Raw genomic sequence first — 17,607 nt, 5'->3', positions numbered from 1 at the left:
TGGGCCGGGGCGCGTGGGGACTCATGGAAGCAAGCGTCAGGAGATGGGCGGCGTGGGCGCCGCCGGGGTATCTATTCCGGGAATCAGTGGCGCCATGGCCCATGGGATAGGAAGGCCAGGCTCGCTGCTCGCAGTTGGTATCCCCCCAAGCACGAACGACGGCCGCCGCCATGCCACGGTTCATCTCCAAAATCAATCCCCACACACTCGACGGTAGGTGCGGCTGCGGGAGACGGACTCGCGGTTATGGGGAGACGATCCGACAAAGGATACTTGGTGTCGGCGACGGACTCTCGCCGTGGATGTCAGCGGCGTGCGGAGAAGTGGAGTCGTCGATAGAGGCCATCGCGGAGAAGCGGAGCCGTTAAAGCAGGTGACACGGCGGCGGCGTCTCGCCGGCGTAGAGTGCCACGAGCATGACAGTGTTGGGCTAGTTGGTCGTGTACTGGTGTGTCGGTGTGCGCGGTAGGAAAGGAGAGGGAAATCCGGGAGTGATTAGGGGAAAGAGTGAGGAAGGAAAGGAAAAGTGCGGGTGGACAAGGACTGATCTTTGCCGTTGAATCAACACAGATGAATGTAAGCCATCGGATTTATCCAATGATGAATGAGTATGAGTAAAATGAGTTGTTGAATTATAGGGTAGATTTTAAAAACTTGATGATCAGAGATAGAAGTATTAAGTTCATGGAAAAACTAGAGCGTCAAGTAATTTGAGAAACCAAGAGATTATTTATTTGTTTGGCTCTGTCAAAGTCAAACAAGCAGTATTATACCAAATCTCTATCTCTACTATTATAAAAAATTGAAGATGTTTTTGCCGGTATTTAGGTACATCATCCGTGTATGAGTTGGTTTTTAAGTTCGTTTGCTTTTGGAAATATATATCCGTATTTGAGTTGGTTTTTAATATCGTTCACTTTTGATAATACAGAAGGAATCATATAAGAAATCTTTTTAATAAAAACTCGCATGCTAACTTGAGACAATCGGACTCCTAACTACAGCTCATGATTTTCTACTCTCACAGTGAATTTCATCTTAACTAAACCATATAATAATAATAAGATTAAAATAGATATGAATATAAGTAATTTAGAGTATTACCCTAACAACCATCCCTTTTAAACTTTTTTTTATTATCTCAAACAACCCCTCCTACTTCCATTCATCCCTTATTTAATACTCCCTCCATCCCAATATTTATGATTCATTTAACTTTTCATATAACATTTAACTATTTATTTTATTAAAAATTATATAAATATCATTTTTTTCGCTGTGACTTATTTTACCATTGAAAAAACTATAATCGTAACTTATACTTTTAGATATTTACATATACTAATTGTTTAAATAAGATGAATGATCAAACGTTATGCGAAAAACAACATTATCATATATTTTTAGATTAAGGTAGTGAAAATCAAGGTATACTTTTTCTTCAACCTTTATACTCCGTTCTAAATAAAAAATACATACAAAACACAGCAAGGGCTTCTTTGTATGGGCCTAACTCTCGAAAAAGAATAAAAAAAAGAGTAAATTTCACAAAACTACACGTTTTATGGTCCAAGTTATATAAAACCACACACACTTTGACACCTGGCACTTAAATATATATTGGTAGTGTAGTTTCAAAACTACAAAACTACACTATTAATGAATGGATTCACCTATAAAATGACGTGGTTATTCCACTTAGGTTGAGGACGTGGCATTCTATTAATTTTGTGCGATGGCTGATAATAGGATGGTACGTCCTCGTCCTAAGTGGAACAACCATGCTATATCACGGGTGAACCCATTCATCGTGAAACCATACAACCAAAATATATGTATTTAAACGCCAAACGTGAAAGTGTGCGTGGTTTTGTCAAATTTACTCTAAAAAAAACAAAAACACCCGTAGTGGAGAGGGGAAAGCAAACAAGCCCTAGTTCCGCCCGATGGAGAGGATCGCCGGCGAGGAGCTTGGCCGTGGCGCCGCTTGCGAGGAGGGTGGAGGCGCCGGACAGCAGGAGGGTGGCGTTCCGATGGGTACAGGGAGGCAATCTGTTGTCTCCGACGCCGGCCATGAGGGCGGCGTTCCAATGGGTAGGAGGAGGGTGGCGTTCCAACTCAAGAAATCCCAACTGTTCTAGGAAGCTCGCGAGCACTGCTTCTCTCGCTTCTCTCTGATCTCGAGAGGTATCTGTCACTCATCTCTACTTCTAGCTATCTCTATCAACATCTGTACATCTTCTAGTCACCACTATCTGCACAGATTCATCTAATCAACAATTTTAATCTAAACAATATAGAGTAAGAATGGGGAAATGGTGTACCTATCTCTATCTGCACAGGCTCATCTCATGAACTAGGATATAGAATAAGAATGGGGCGATGGTGGTTTTTACCCAACTTTGGTGCCCAATCTCATGATTATGTCCTCCTTTTTCTAACTTTATGATTTTGCCCCCCCCCCCCCCCCTTTTTTTTTTTTTTTTTTTTTTTTTTTTTTTTTTTTTGCAAACTGAAGCTACCTTTTGCCCCTAGTTCAGACTTATGTTAATTACAAAGTATATGAAATGGTTATTGCAGCGAAAGACAATCTTTACTACCATCTCGGTGCCGCTGGGCGACGTTCCGATGGGTATGAGGAGGGGCAGTGGTGGCGCCGGCGCTGACCAGGAGGGCGGCGTTCCGATGGGTGGGAGGAGTGGCGGTAGTGGTGCCGGCATCGGCTTGGATTGGGTGTGGGATTGGCGTAATCCCAACAGGTAGAAAATTCTTCCATCAACACTGAAATGATTATTGTTGGTACCAATGACCAAGCCTGAAATGATATGATTGATTGCAGGTCTCTACCGCCACCACCAACAGAAGATATCCCAGCTGTCCCAGGAAGCTCAGGAGTACTACCTCTCTCTGATCTCCAGAGGTATATATGTTACTCATCTCTACTTCTAGTTATCTCTATCGACATATGTACATCTTCTAGTTACCACTATCTACACAGATTCATCGAATCAACGATTTTACTCTAACAATATATAGAGTAAGAATGGGGCGATGTTGTACCTATCTCTATCTGCACAGGTTCATCTAATGAACTAGGATATATAGAATAAGAATGGGGCGATGATGTTTTTACCCAACTTAATTTGGTGCTCAATCATGATTATGTCCTCCTTTTTCTTACTTTGTGATTTTGTCCCTGTTTTTTTTCGAATCGAAGCTACCTTTTGCCCCTAGTTCAGACTTATGTTAATTACGAAGTACTATATGAAATGTTTATTATCGGTACCAACGACCTGACCTGAAATGATTGATTGCAGCAAAAGACAATATTTAGTATCATCTCTGATGCCGCTATCATCTCTGCCTCTCTCTGATCTCCAGAGGTATATATGTCACTCATCTCTACTTCTAGTTATCTCTATCAACATCTGTACATCTTCTAGTTACCACTATCTGCACAGATTCATCTAATAAACTATCGTCCTAACACTATTGTAGGGTAAGAACACTAACACCCTAACAAGAATAGGAGTCCAATTTCTTTTTTTTTTCTTTTTGTAATTTACACTCCCTCTTTGTATGGTGTTTAGACAACAAATACATGCAATGCGCACCAAGTTATCAAGTTTTAAAAATAAGGAAAATGATTAGTTAATTAATTATGTGTATAGTTATTTTTCTTTTGTGCACACCTATAGTTTCATTGGTGTGTATGCTTATAGCTTTGCATTTGGTTAGTCTAACATTTTAAAATTCTGTTCAAATTAGGCATTCTGAGAAATTATCTGATACACATGGATCAGATAAGGAAGATGAAGTGGTGGATTCTTCAGACGATGATTGTGATCCATATTTTAACTGTTTGGTTGATAGCTTTATCACTGCAACTAAAGCTCAACCAAAACAGTTGTATGGCAATATTGATCTTGTTGCAGCTGCACAACGTCAGTCTAATGAGTATGCAAGTAGTGCTTTGGATTACTATAACAAGGATGAAAACAATAAGGTAAAATTTTGTTCCCCTTGATTGATTTGAGATGATGGTTCGCGTACGTGGATGCTTAAATTAAGTCTCTGACTAATTAAAATTATATGTTTACACTATATTAATACTTGGTCCTTAGATTATACACTAATGTGATATTGTAACCTTATAGTGATTTTAAATGGTGGTGTCACATATACGGATGCTTAATTAGATGAGTGGTTTTAAACTTCTAGCTAACTAAGATGCTATATTGCACTATATCATCCTCGGACCTCAATATATACTCTAGGTTATAATAGCATTGTATTGATACTAGGTTGTTGATGTGTGAGAGAGAAAAAGAGATTTTCTCGATAAAAAAGGTTTTAAGAGTAGATTTTGATATATTTGTTTAATATATATGTCATGTAGCTAAAATCATCCTATTTATATGCAAAATTATACCAGTTTGCCCACCTTAGGAGACCATATCCTAAAGTTAGATGTCTGGTTTCAAATTTTGTGGTGCTAGATGGACTTCCACTTTAGGTGGGTATATTGATTGTTTCCCTTTTTAACATTTGTACTAAAATGTCTTGCTCGTTTCACAAGTATTTGATTCATTTTTTTTTATTTGCAATGTGTTAGATTCAATACAGCTTAATCAAAGCCTTAAAAAGCAGTACAATTAGAGAGAAGGGTGAGAAATATGGACATGTCAACTTCATAGCATCTTTAGATTCAAAGGAAGAGCTATTTTTCGCCGAAGTTTGTTGGGATCCCAAGACCTATGATATGGTGCCGACCTGCATTGAATCTCTTGAGGAGAAAAGGAGAATTGGTTAGTATGGAATCACTGGTTAAAGTTCTTTGAACCATGTAATTATTATGTTCCTAATCCTAATTCTGTTAATAACAGGGGGACGCTCCTTTATTAATGACGAGTATGTGGTGTGTCTGGATCTCCAAAATCCGCCTATAGATGGCAAGCACTGCTATGGATGTAGCGAAGAGATTAAGCACCCAGAAGATGGATCTACGTTTAAGGCCGGGCATGTAGCCGCCACCGGTTTTTATGATTCTTTCATGTAGCTGCCATCAGTTACTATTCTTTCTTCCGAGTTTGTATAAAAGCTCAACTAATCTACCCTTAACAGCTGTTTTTACTGTTCTATTTATTTTGCATCTTGTCTACACTAGCAGACTTATTTTGTGGCTATGAATGGATGAATATGCTGCGTTATGTACACAGAGTTGAGGTGAAAGCTTTGAATGGATTACGATATTATAAATCATACAATATCATATTACTAAAAAAAGATCCATCCCGTTCATTATGAAAGAAACATTTGAAAGAAACAAAAATTTTCCAAGGGACATGGACTATGGTGAAAATCTGACAAAAAATCACGTGATAACGTTGTGTTTAGTTTTCACCAAAATTGGAAATTTGGTTGAAATTGGAACAATGTGATGGAAAAGTTAAAAGTTTATGTGTGTAGAGAAGTTTTGATGGGATGAAAAAGTTAAAAATTTAAAGAAAAACTTTGGAACTAAACACGGCCATCATCATGGTTTCATGCGTTTGATTTCTGGAAGTCTGAACTCATTAAGAACGCGGTTATTTATATTAGGATAAAGCACCAGAGATTTCTTAGCCCTGTCGCTCGAGTTCATCCGCGTATGCTTAGCCGCGTGCTGTCGCGTGTCGCCATCGCTGCGCCATCGGAGAAGGAAACAAACACTGATTAAATTAAATTAAACACTGAGAAAATTCCTCCCCAACTTCTTCTCGCAAACCACCTCTTTTATATACCCCCAATTCACAACTCTGAACATCACAAATTCATTTCACAAGTTCAGAGCTCCCTGAACCTGAAATCTGTTCGAAACAGAGGCCCTCTCAAAATTCTCAATCTGCCACCGCATCAACGAGGTGGGGCCCAGCCTCCGTGACGTCACGACACTGACTTGGTGGGCCCACCTATCAGGCCTGTCCACGTTGACCACATCGCGTCACACCGTCCACGACTTTTTTTTTTTCCCCTGATTCCCTCGCAGCCAGGGCACCACTCCTTCTAGAGGAAAAGGATCGATTTTTTTTCTTCCCCAATTTCTTCCTGGTGCTCACCTCCTCCTCCCCCGGGATCTTCCAGAAGCTTCCAGAACCGACCTTGGTAAAGAATCTTTCTCTCTCTGGCTTTCTTGGTGGAGGCTTGGTTTCTCTGTTGGTTTCTCCTGGTGTGATTGGAGGTTGGCGTTTGCAGGTGCGGGCGAGATCCAAGGAGGAGGGTTTCCTGCCATGGTGAAGGATACCGCGTACTACGACACCCTGGGGGTCAGCGTGGACGCCTCCCCCGCCGAGATCAAGAAGGCCTATTACCTCAAGGTGAATTCCTTTTTGCGCCTTCGATTTCTTCATCTTTTTTTTTCTTGATTGATTGATTTCGTGTGTCGTCATCAATGTAGAATTGCAGATAGCTATTGGCCTATTGAGCTAATCTTCGTGTGACAAATTGATTTTTTTTTAATCTCTCTTCCAGGCGAAGCAGGTGCATCCGGACAAGAATCCTGGGAACCCCGATGCGGCGCAGAAATTTCAGGTAGTTTTTTTTTTCTTTTTCTCCCGTGCCTTCTGTTGATATCTGTGATTCTGTGCTAGTAATTTGATTTGTTGGATTTGATTGTGGAATGAAAAGTAAGACTACGTGTTCACAAAAACATGTTTTTTCTTTATGAATTGGAATAGTTTACTGCAAGTGTCAAAGCTATGCTATAGCTAGAAGAATGTGAATAGGCTGGAGTTTGCTTGATTTTTACCAAGTGATATCAGATTTTTGCAATGCAGCGCCTGTGTTACTTGTTAAGAGGCATAGTTTTATCGTCGGAGATGCCATGATTTTCAGTATGAGCATCTTCTGGGTGTTAAGAGGCAGAGTTTTATCGACAGAGATGCCAGTATGTTTTTTGAGCGGAATGTTTGGTTGTTTGGTGTATATACATTGAAGCTATTGTGTTGATTGTCTATTCGGCATCAAATGCCTGCTTAAATTATTTCCCTCTATGAATTATTGAATTAAATAGCTTGATGTTAACAGGAACTCGGAGAGGCATACCAAGTTTTAAGCGATCCTTCAAAAAGGGAGGCTTATGATAAGCATGGAAAGGAGGGGCTTCCTCAGTAAGTCACGAATTTTTTTTATGTCTGGTAAACAATGGGTGTTCTTCTCAAAAGATAAAAGGGTGGCAACTAAAAAACTGTTTAATCTTTAATCTGAACAAGTGTGCTGAGAATATAGAGCGGGCCAATTTGGTAAATTAATTGCACAGTGCAACAAGAAAATTGGAGTGTATTCAAATGACCTGTCAATTTCTATGGGTTGATACTTGGTAGATCACTATTTCCTTAGCTATAAAAGCACATCTGTTTAAAGGAAAAGGAGACTTCTCTAGGCACGTGATGAAATTCAAACAGTCAGTTATGGAACACAATATTTTCAGTTAAGATGATATTTATAGTTCAATAGAAACTAAAGAAATTATGCGTTGTGCTGTACCCTTTAAGTTGGCGTCTTACACATTTTACACGGCATTTCAGGGATAACATGGTGGATCCTGCTGCTGTCTTTGGGATGCTTTTTGGAAGTGACTATTTTGAAGATTATGTTGGACAACTTGCACTGGCATCCATAGCATCAGTGGAAGTCGAGGAAAACTTAAACGATCAAGAAGCAAGAGGGAAGGTTCAAGAGAAAATTAAAGTATGTTACTCTCGAAGTTCCCTACTGTTTTGCTTAAATAGTTTCATTAAAGTTAGCATTCCACTTAGGCTCTAGGATGCTGAGACACAAATTAAAACTAAAGCTTCCTGTGTGACAGGAGTTACAAAAAGAAAGAGAACAGAAGCTTATTCAGAGCCTAAAAGATCGACTTCAACCATTTGTGGATGAGAGAAAGGATGAATTTGTTAACTGGGCAAATGGGGAAGCTCAGCGGTTATCCCATGCAGGTACATCATGTGATTGTGTACTACTTTGTTTTTATTTGAGAGGGCTATATGCTTTCTGCAGTCACTTTTACTTTGTTTGATAAATCAGTTGCTTTCACCAGCAGATTGGCAAATTGGATATGATTACATCCACATAGACATAGATTTTGTGGGGTCTTAATTTTAAAACAAATTGTATAGAACTCATCGTTGCACGTTCCCTAATTTACTTTATTCATACGAGTATTTTACCATTGGCTTATCAAATGAATATTTTTCAGCTTTTGGCGAGGCTATGCTCACCACTATTGGCTATATTTATGTGCGACAAGCAGCGAGAGAGCTTGGAAAGAGTAAGTTGTATATGGGTGTACCATTCATAGCTGAGTGGGTCAGAGACAAGGGCCACTGCATTAAATCACAGGTTAATGCCGCTTCAGGTACACCCCGAGACACTGTTTTGTTTCTGGTGCAATATACAATTCAAGTACTCCTTGATAATTAGCTCATGTTGCAGGCGCTATCGCTCTGATGCAGCTACAAGAAGGGATGAAAAAGATGGAGGAAAGTGACAATAAGGAGGACCAGATTATGAAGAGTTTCGAGGAGAAAAAAGATGCCATGCTTAGTTACCTATGGAAAATTAATGTGGTTGATATTGAGTCAACACTTACACATGTTTGCCAAGCAGTAAGTTTTTGCGTATCCTTGTTAGTGGAAGAAGGCTTGCATAGTAACAATTATGCACTGTGCACGTCAAAGAAGAAAGAACTAGAAACATATGAGTTACTTTTGTGTAATCTTCTACCTTACAGGTTTTGAAAGACGCCAGTGTCCCAAAAGATGTTCTGAAGTTACGAGCAAGAGCATTGAAAAAGCTTGGGACGATATTCCAGGTAAGCTTATGTTAACGCCTTCTGCCTGTTTCAACCAAGTACTCATGGAAAAACCTCATCAGATCTGCAAATGTCCTTTGTCTTATACTCTTATGCATGGCCATGGATGGACGATTGGCCAATATGCTTACTCTCTATGTAACCGTGCATCAAACCAAACAGCCAAAAACGAACCATTGTTGATTCACTGTTTCAATATTATTGATCATCAGTTGAAGTTTTGCGCATGAACCATCATAGATGATCAGTTATGCATAAAAGACCTCTAATCAACTAGTTCCAATATATAAGTTATGCATATGTGAGTCTTACCTCATATATATCGTACTAAAACAATAGAAGCAGTGGATTAATCCAGATTTCATACTTGTAGTGTCTTTCCTGTTGCAGTATCTTTGCGTGCAGCTCATGTGTTCTTGTTTTGTAGCATCTTATCTCGAGTGAGTTTGGTAGCAGTGCATAGGTGACAGAGCACACGATGATTATATTCACATGGGTTGTTTTTCAATGTAAAAATCAGGGTGCGAAGTCTCTGTACCATCGTGAAAACAGCCTACAGGTGGAAACCAGCCCACGGCAGGGAGCAGCAACATCGAACTGAAGACTGCAAAAGTACAAAAAGGAAAAAAAAAAAGTACACCTGACAGACGCAATTTCTGGTTTTTTGGAGGTGTCGTCTCTCGTGTCCGTTTATTCATTTTTGTAAGATTTTAGACGACGCGTATCGTTCTGGATAAAATTTGCTGTTTGATTTGGTCTCCATTTTCTTTGTAAAAATGGTGATGCTGTCGTGAGCTCTGAACACGAAGATTTTGTTGGTGCTCTGCAACCTGCATATTACTAGCTTGGGCTATCTCGTTGTAAGATTTGCACCCTTTTGTTTTGTCTTTCAAGCTGGATGATCTCGTGTGTGATGATGCCGCCATGGCACCTGGCAGTGTCATCCATCTGGCCACGAGACCACGTGTGGCATCGTGAATAAGCTAAACACCATATTTGCAAACGAAAGAATAAAATTTTTATATACATATTTCTAGTGATCTAAAAACAAAAGACGAGCTAAAAGACGAGCTGAAAAATAAATTTTGAAGAAAACACTAAAATCAATTCAAATTCAAGGCTGAAAATTTAAATTTTACTTAGCTGATAAATATAAGTATAAACGAAAAGACGAGCTGAAAAATAAATTTTGAAGAAAACACTAAAATCAACTTTAAATTCAAGGCTGAAAATTTAAATTTTATTTAGCTGATAAATATAAGTATAAGCGAAAAGACGAGGCCTCACGACGGAGCATGAGCTGACCTCACGGTGCCAAGCTCATGCCCTCGCGCGGTGCCAAGTTGTCGCGCACTTTAGTGCTTGCCAGTAAGCTAAACCTCACCTCCGTACCCAAAGTATATATCCACCACCATTTTCTTGTGGCTCTTGATCACAAAGACAAACCATAATAACCATATATAATCACAAAACACAAATAGTGTAGTCGTATTAATTAGACAGCACATGAGCGGAGCCCCTCCCCTGGCTGGCTTTGATCATAATAAATATTAATCAGCTGCCTTTCCGCTCACTTGGCTGGCTTAATTGCTCACATGTTGCCCGCAAAAGTAGGCCCGATCGGCGCGGCTTAACTCCACCGCTCGCTCGCTCGCTCGCGTTCGCAGTCGCACGCACGCTCGCCTCGCCTCCTCTCGCGTTGTGTTTGTGTGTCGCGCGCGACGCTCGCTCGGTTCGTTTCGCCTCGACACGCGATTTGATGCGCGCGCGGTAGGATTCGCCGGCTTTTCATCCGCGTGCACACCGTTCCCGTTGGTTTTTTTCTCGCGCGGAGATGGACTGCACTCAACGCAGCAACACTGTGGCGGGCCCCCCGGGGGGGGGGGGGGGGGGGGGGGGGCCGCGGCGCGTGATTTCCGTGTACTGATCCCTTCGTTTCAGAACTGGAGTATGATGAAACTAGACATGTCTTACGTGCTGATTCTTAATCCAAGGATGAGTCCAATCTTATTCTGGAGTATTTTAGAATGGTTACGTACTGGTACCTCTTTATCCAATGTTTGGCCATCCATTTTATTTAAAATAGATTAGTAAAAAAATTAGTACACATAAATCATTATTCATATTTTATCATCTAATAACAATAAAAATAATAATCATATTTTTATAAATAAGACGGACGATCAAAAGTTGAACATGAAAAATAAAAAAGTGTCGTCTTTCTAATACGGAGGGACTAGTTTTGTCACCCTCATCGCCTTCGATACTGTGTCCTGGTACGTACGCGTTGGCCCGTCTGCCGAAAGAGACCTATATTTTGCAAAGAGGATTCCACGAGAAGCCAATGCCGCAATGGAGCCCTTCATCATAAATGAGGCCATGAACAGTCACGGACGCATGGATGTCATTAATTAATTAATTAATTAATTAATTTTAGTTGCACGCTACCATAATTGGGCCCTGTTTGGTTCTATGGGCTAATGTTTAGCCCTCACCTTTTAGCCTCAAATTAGCCCTCAAGAATCCAAACATGTGGACTAATTTTGAGCTAATATGAATTAGCCTCCCTCAAAACATTAGCCCCTCCAAAGGGTGCTAATGGGGCTAATTTTGTATGGGGACCATCAAAAAGTACCTCTCTCTCCTCTCTCCTCTCTTTCTACTCTCTCTCTACCTTTTAGCCTTGAATTAGCCCATTGATCCAAACATACCACCCTAGGCTAATGTTTAGCCTACTAATTCATGACTAAACATTAGCTCTCAAAATTAGCCCTGAGCTAATCTTCCAAATAGGGCCCTATTAGTTTCACAAGGAAACGCTAAATTGCAAGATTAGCCTAGCTAGCATTAGCATGGCATTGCATTGGCAATTTGGCATGGACATTTTTAATCTTCCTTTCTTTAGCTGGGCCACACGTAGTACTACTATTTTTCAAGATGGTATAAGCAAATATATATATGCTATGCTAGCTTCCTCTCTCCGTTTTCGTGAAACACAAATCAAGGAAAAAAAGGCTAAAAGCGTGACAGCAACCTGTGCTGCGAGCTAAGGTTTTGATGTAGTAATTGATTAGTTCATCACACGGCGGAGGAGGACAAAAAATCAACAAAAAAGTACATGTGCTTTCTCAGTGACGTGCAGAAATTAGTAGCACAAAGCATGATGGAGGAGACGACTATTTTTCTCTCAACAAAAAATAATAATATTATTATTATAGTGCACAATGTTCTCGTGTGTATAGTAGTAATGTCTCTTATTCTAACCAACCAGAAAAACAGTATACATTTTCTCAAAAAAAAAAAGAAAAAAGAAACAGTGTGAGTAGAGTCCGGGCTAGAGAAAATTAACATGTAGTAGTAGTAATAATAATAATAACAATCCTAATCTTCCAATGGTTCTTTATCCTGTACGTGTAGAATATACTGTAGTGTGGTAAAAAAAAAGGAGTGGTAAAAATTAATTGATCAGAAGTATTCCAAGTTGAAGTCGAATTGAGCCAAGCTCTGCTCATGGCATGGCAGCGAGAACTTGTGCTCCAGCGTGGCGTCGTCTTCCACCTGATACTCGCCGCCATAGCCACTGTGCTGCTGCTCCATGTCGGCGAAGGGCTCTGCCTTGGCGGCGGCGTCGGCGCCGGCCGAGGCGGCCCAGTTGAGCACCTCGCTGTCGAGCACATTGCTCACCTCGGCGCAGGTCCAGTTGCTGCTGTTGCTGGAGCTCTCGCCGTAGCCCAGGTTCTCCGACACGTCGAGCACGCTGCTGTAGTCGGCGACGAACCCGGCGCCGTCGTCGGGGTGGGAGCCGTACAGCGCCGCCGCCATGTTCGCCGCGCCGAGGTCGAAGCCGGCGCCGAAGTCGGTCACCGGGAACGGGTCGAACACCGACTGCTTGGCGTTCGCGGCGAGGCCGTCGGCGGCGCCGTGGGGCTTGTGATCCTCATCCACCTGGGTGACCGCCGACTCCGAGGACGTCGCCGCCGCGGCGGCGGCGGCGATGGGCTTGTGCGTGGCCGGGTCGAGGCCGCGTTGCCGGAGCTTCTTCTTGAGGCAGCTGTTCCAGAAGTTCTTGATCTCGTTGTCCGTCCTCCCCGGCAAGTGCGACGCGATCTGCGACCACCTGCACCACACCATTATTCCCCCTCAAATCCTTTATCCCTCCGACCAACCTCCATGGCTGCCGCCATTGCAAGAAAGCAAGCAAGCTCCGAAACGGCAATGCAGAATCCAAGACATGAAACCGACCTGTTCCCGAGGATCTCGTGCAGCGCGACGATGAGGTCCTCCTCCTGCTGCGAGAAGCTCCCGCGCTTCAGGTCTGGCCTGAGGTAGTTGATCCACCGCAGCCTGCAGCTCTTGCCGCATCGCTGCAACCCTGCACGACCCAAAAAACCAAAATTAGCCCAATCAAGCTCGCCAAATCGGCAATGGCGATCGATCGATCGATCGAACAGTTGGTGTCTCATTTGAATTGCGTGCGTTCTTGCTTGCCTGCGAGCTTGGGGACGGAGCTCCAGCAGCCGACGCCATGTCGGATGATGTGATTGTACAGCTTATCGTCTTCCTCGGGAGACCAAAGCCCCTTCCTCAGCTTCGCCTGCACGCCGCCGCACGACGACAGCCGTCCCATTCCTCCCCCTCCCTGCCTCTACCTCTAGATCGATGTCCACAACCTACGTAGCTACCACCACCACCTCGCCGCCGCCGACGACGACAACGAACACTACTAGCCGCTCGCCGCGACGTCGATCGATGGTCGATCAGCCTCTATAACCCTTCTCCTCACTGGCTATATCGATCAACCGTTGCCCGGTGGTGGTCGGGTATATATGGGGAAGCTTGCCAAGAACTCCTGCAACTTCAGCTAGAGAGACACAGAGACAGCGAGCTAGAGAGAGAGAGAGAATAGGTGTTTGTGTGGTGTGGTGAGGTGAGGCAGCGATCAAGTGGTTTCTAAGCAAGCTGCCACTCCCCTCTCGAGCTCGCTGGATTAGAGCTCAAGATACCTCCATCTCGCTGGATAAAAATACTGTTAGTTCGCGCCAAAGAGCCTCACTTAATTTCTCTCTCTAATTACAGTGTTAGTTAGAGATCAGAGACAGAGACAGAGAGATTTAGTTTCCATTTTCTTTTTCTTTTTTTTTTTGCCTAAGATTGATTTCTGCTTTGGACAGCAATATAATATACTAATCCAGCTAGTACAGTTAAGAGAGAGACTAAACACTGGTTAATGGCAAGTGTAACTGTAAGCCATCAATGAGCTCGATCGGGGACCTGTGCAGAGAATCGCGATGTGGTACGGAGAAAAATCGCGTCAGATCATCGCGTTTTACTTGTCCAACTTGATCACCCCCTGAAAACGCCCGTCGTGACATGATCGAACTTACTGGGAATCACTGTGTTTACTACTACTGATGACAGTAATCAGCTCACGGCCACTCGCTGATCTTGAGAGAGATAATTAATTTAATTAATTGATTAATCAAATTAAAGTCACTAATCTCACTGATCGTTTGATGGATGTGGCGGAGCGCAGGTGCTGTATTAGTTGATGGAAGAAAAGCGGACACACGGTAACGATCGGATTACAGTGGCGAAGAATGAAAAATGGAGGGAAATTTGGAATTTTAGACGATTTTGCTTTTTATGTTTCTCTAGCATTTCATCTTTTGTTTAAATCAGTGTTCTAATTATGTTTTTTTTCCTAGCATGATCCCTTTGATTTAGGCGTTGGGTTACGTGAGCATGACAACTCTATAACAAGCTTTGTGATCATGTTCATCTTTTTGGTACGGTCTTAAGTAATCAAGGCGGATGCCCTCTTATATATACGTACCTTTATATCTCCAGCTTGCCACAAATAGTTTTTTTTAGAAACAAAATAGTTATATATTTTAAAAAATATATAAATACGGAGTATACTGGCATCTGATAAAAATAAATCTAAACTCTATCTACAAAGTAAGAGGCAGAGAAGGCAAATACCGTAGTAAATAGTTCATGTAACAATCTGTAGATTTTTTTTATCTGAATGTGTAGGCTTAATTTAAACTTCAGAATTTTTTTAGGAAATTTAAGCCTTGAATCTTAGTAGATAGAACATATACTTTCTCCGTTTCACAATGTAAGTCATTCTAATATTTTCCACATTCATATTGATGCTAATGGATCTAGGTAAATATATATGTCTAGATTCATTAGCATCAATATGAATGTGGGAAATGATATAATGACTTACATTGTGAAACGGAGGGAGTATATGATATTGGCATCATCGCTTTTCATACTATTTTATTTTTTAAAGGAGGGCAAAAACCTTTTTTTTTGTGACTTTTACATAGGGTAAACTTTTTTATATCTTATTTACTTAAAAACATATCGGGAGTAATCGTATTCTCTAGTGTTAAACTTGATACCCAAGATATCAAATCTATGACCGTAAAATTTCTCTTATACATATGGTTTAAGAAAACGAGGAAAATATCCTCTTAACACGTGAAAACACTCTCCCCATCTCTACTTAAAACAGAAATATCAAATATGGTACAACCACAAAAGTAGCCCGACCTATGTAGTGTATCACCGATCACCTCAAGCAACATAAGTTTACACATCCCTGTTGAAATTTTCTTTTAACATAAAAATTTAGTACCGTTGATTTCCGTGGCCGTGCCTTGCCCTGCCGACCTTGGTGTGCCCATCGGGCTGTCTCGTCCGCGCGTCAATACAAATACGCCACATTTTTCCATCCTCGGACGCGGTCAAGTAGCAATTAACCCCGCTGATCGCTGTCTCGCCGCGTCACCCCCCCTCCTTTCCCGCCGACAGGTGGAGCCACCCTGCCATGCCAAGCCATATTTCATAACGTTTGCGTCAAATATGTGTAAAATGTATTATAAATTAAAACTTAAAAATGATAATAGTTGTAGGATGGAGTCGAGCTCATAACATTAGTACTGGTTGGCTGACGGGTCGACCGAGCCGATCAAGGATCGTAAATACCCAGACGCACTATAATTACGCTAGATCGAAAGTAAGCTTTCGTAATCGGTGTCTCGGGATGTAGATCTCGGCTAAACCTGCTTAATATATAACGTGTCTTTTATGGTGTTATTTCGTACGTGTTTAGCTACCGTGACATATATCGGGGTTGGTTTTATAACATCCTTCGAGAAGGACGAGCGCTTGCTCGCTCGCTCGCGTGATGCTCCAGGCTGCGTGGGCGATCGTTTTCTGTTTGCGTCGTGGAGGCACGCGGCGACGACGGCGACGGATTTAACGTCTTGCCTGCTCACACCACAGCTGATCAAATCTCCAGTAATAATCAGCAGTGGAAATGATCGATATGACGCGCGATTTGGGAGATCGAGCAGAAACCAATGGGCGATCGAGCTGTGTCTGAATTCTGATCAGCTGTTCATTCTCTGAACATTACCCCTGCTGTCTTTTATAATCTGTCGTACCGACAGAGAAAAAATATCCCTAGCATATTGTCGTGTTCAGAGAAGGAATTAATCCTACTTACACATGACGATGGAATTGTATGTAAATTGGCCAGGAGTATGTTTCAAAATATAGGTAATTTTTAGGCGGACACAAGTATTAAAAAAGTTGGTAGAAATAATTGGAAAAATACTATCATTGATTGAGAAAAAGAAATGGGTGAGTTAATTAAATGGAGAATGGTTGTTGAGGGGGAGGGATAGATAGAATAGTTTTAGTCGGGAACAAGCTAAATGTGTTAGAAATAGTTACATTTTAGAACGTAAAAAGTATACTACGGTAACAAATGATGAGAAAGTAAAATGAAGAAAAAGATGTGATGAGAAAGCAACGTGCGTACCTGCTGTCCTGCTGTAAATTGCAATCATTTTTGGGGGATCAGAAAAAGGAAAACATCGATCGTCGACAGCAGCGTGTCCACAGATACGGCGTTCAGTTTTTTCAACGATCCTTTGATTTTACAAAGGCCCAGTTGTTCGTTTTGTTCTTGTTCGTCGGTAGCTTATGTGGCACAGCACCAAATTCTGACCTTGCCACGATGATGCCGTGTAAATCGTGTTGCTCTTATTCTTTTTTTTTATCAAAAAGGTAAACCGTGTTACGAAAAAAAACAAATAATACTACTCGATCGTAGTATATATAAGCATCGTTTGATTTTTGTCGTGTAACCTGCTGTCACAAGGTTGTCTGCAGACGAAATCAAGAAACAAAAGCGATAGAAGCCTGAGAGTTACTGAAGAAAAAGGGTGAGAATTACACAATGTTTACTTTGGATTCAGAGCAAAAGGGATGGGAGGACAGAAGGACAGCAAATTGGGCAGAGAGGGACCAGAGATAGTAGCAGGGAGGAATAAAAAGAACAAAGGCACCATGATCCTTGTACTTGAAGGGAAAAGGAGATTTTGTATACAGATGTTGCACGAGGCTGTGATCATCATCAGATAGCTCGACAAGGAGTAGATGGATAGAACAAAAGAAAGCAAACAGACAAGAAGGAAAAAAAAAAAGGTACAAGGAGTCGCCTGTACGGCATGGTATATGTGTCTGTAGCTTCAAATGTGATCGATTCTCCAATCATCCAGCTTCTGATCGACGGCGCCACCAGAAAGTGTTCTGCACAAATCAAAGTCCAAAACATCACGTTTTCATGAAGCATTTTCAACTAGGAATCTCGAAATGCAATTCATCTGTTTCTTTCTTTCTTTCTTTCTCTATTTTTAGTTTTCATTCAGGGGAAAGAGCAGAGTAACACGCCA

At 41.6% G+C, this 17,607-nt stretch overlaps 3 protein-coding genes across 4 annotated transcripts; 2 read left to right on the top strand and 1 right to left on the bottom strand.

Annotated features, from left to right (window-relative positions):
• Positions 1–1,547: 1,547 nt before the first annotated feature.
• On the top strand, positions 1,548–5,163 carry LOC127773002 (uncharacterized). 2 transcript variants are annotated; one of them, XM_052299010.1, is made up of 7 exons: positions 1,548–2,187; positions 2,581–2,759; positions 2,840–2,920; positions 3,318–3,383; positions 3,769–4,006; positions 4,616–4,808; positions 4,887–5,163. In XM_052299010.1, the coding sequence occupies exons 2-7, from the start codon at positions 2,629–2,631 to the stop codon at positions 5,057–5,059; spliced, it is 882 nt and encodes a 293-aa protein (XP_052154970.1). In that variant the 5' UTR covers positions 1,548–2,187; positions 2,581–2,628; the 3' UTR covers positions 5,060–5,163. The 2 variants fall into 2 exon arrangements, with proteins under 2 accessions (XP_052154970.1, XP_052154971.1); XM_052299011.1 differs by lacking the exon at positions 3,318–3,383 and having other exon boundaries at positions 1,549–2,187.
• Positions 5,164–5,833: 670 nt separating this feature from the next.
• On the top strand, positions 5,834–9,704 carry LOC127773766 (chaperone protein dnaJ 10-like). The gene is made up of 10 exons (XM_052299939.1): positions 5,834–6,144; positions 6,235–6,356; positions 6,511–6,570; positions 7,066–7,148; positions 7,566–7,728; positions 7,847–7,976; positions 8,237–8,395; positions 8,473–8,645; positions 8,771–8,851; positions 9,372–9,704. The coding sequence occupies exons 2-10, from the start codon at positions 6,270–6,272 to the stop codon at positions 9,450–9,452; spliced, it is 1,017 nt and encodes a 338-aa protein (XP_052155899.1). The 5' UTR covers positions 5,834–6,144; positions 6,235–6,269; the 3' UTR covers positions 9,453–9,704.
• A 2,324-nt stretch (positions 9,705–12,028) lies between these two features.
• Positions 12,029–13,845, bottom strand: LOC127773767 (myb-related protein Hv33-like). The gene is made up of 3 exons (XM_052299941.1): positions 13,340–13,845; positions 13,094–13,223; positions 12,029–12,968 (listed from the first exon to the last, which is right to left on the bottom strand). The coding sequence occupies exons 1-3, from the start codon at positions 13,476–13,478 to the stop codon at positions 12,317–12,319; spliced, it is 921 nt and encodes a 306-aa protein (XP_052155901.1). The 5' UTR covers positions 13,479–13,845; the 3' UTR covers positions 12,029–12,316.
• Between the last annotated feature and the right edge of the window lie 3,762 nt (positions 13,846–17,607).

This window comes from Oryza glaberrima, chromosome 5 (genome assembly GCF_000147395.1).
Source record: "Oryza glaberrima chromosome 5, OglaRS2, whole genome shotgun sequence".
NCBI classification, from domain to species: Eukaryota; Viridiplantae; Streptophyta; class Magnoliopsida; order Poales; family Poaceae; genus Oryza; species Oryza glaberrima.
This window is presented reverse-complemented; position numbering and strand designations above follow the sequence as displayed.

Excerpts from the sequence above, each read along its gene's own strand:
- LOC127773002 (XM_052299010.1), top strand. The coding sequence starts at position 2,629 with ATGGGTATGAGGAGGGGCAGTGGTGGCGCCGGCGCTGACCAGGAGGGC. Across the intron at positions 3,384-3,768 it reads CCTCTCTCTGATCTCCAGAG|GCATTCTGAGAAATTATCTG; the intron begins GTATATATGTCA and ends TGTTCAAATTAG. Across the intron at positions 4,007-4,615 it reads ACAAGGATGAAAACAATAAG|ATTCAATACAGCTTAATCAA; the intron begins GTAAAATTTTGT and ends GCAATGTGTTAG.
- LOC127773767 (XM_052299941.1), bottom strand. The coding sequence starts at position 13,478 with ATGGGACGGCTGTCGTCGTGCGGCGGCGTGCAGGCGAAGCTGAGGAAG. Across the intron at positions 13,224-13,339 it reads CTCCGTCCCCAAGCTCGCAG|GGTTGCAGCGATGCGGCAAG; the intron begins GCAAGCAAGAAC and ends TGGGTCGTGCAG. Across the intron at positions 12,969-13,093 it reads CACGAGATCCTCGGGAACAG|GTGGTCGCAGATCGCGTCGC; the intron begins GTCGGTTTCATG and ends GGTGTGGTGCAG.
- LOC127773766 (XM_052299939.1), top strand. The coding sequence starts at position 6,270 with ATGGTGAAGGATACCGCGTACTACGACACCCTGGGGGTCAGCGTGGAC. Across the intron at positions 6,571-7,065 it reads ATGCGGCGCAGAAATTTCAG|GAACTCGGAGAGGCATACCA; the intron begins GTAGTTTTTTTT and ends TGATGTTAACAG. Across the intron at positions 7,977-8,236 it reads TCAGCGGTTATCCCATGCAG|CTTTTGGCGAGGCTATGCTC; the intron begins GTACATCATGTG and ends AATATTTTTCAG.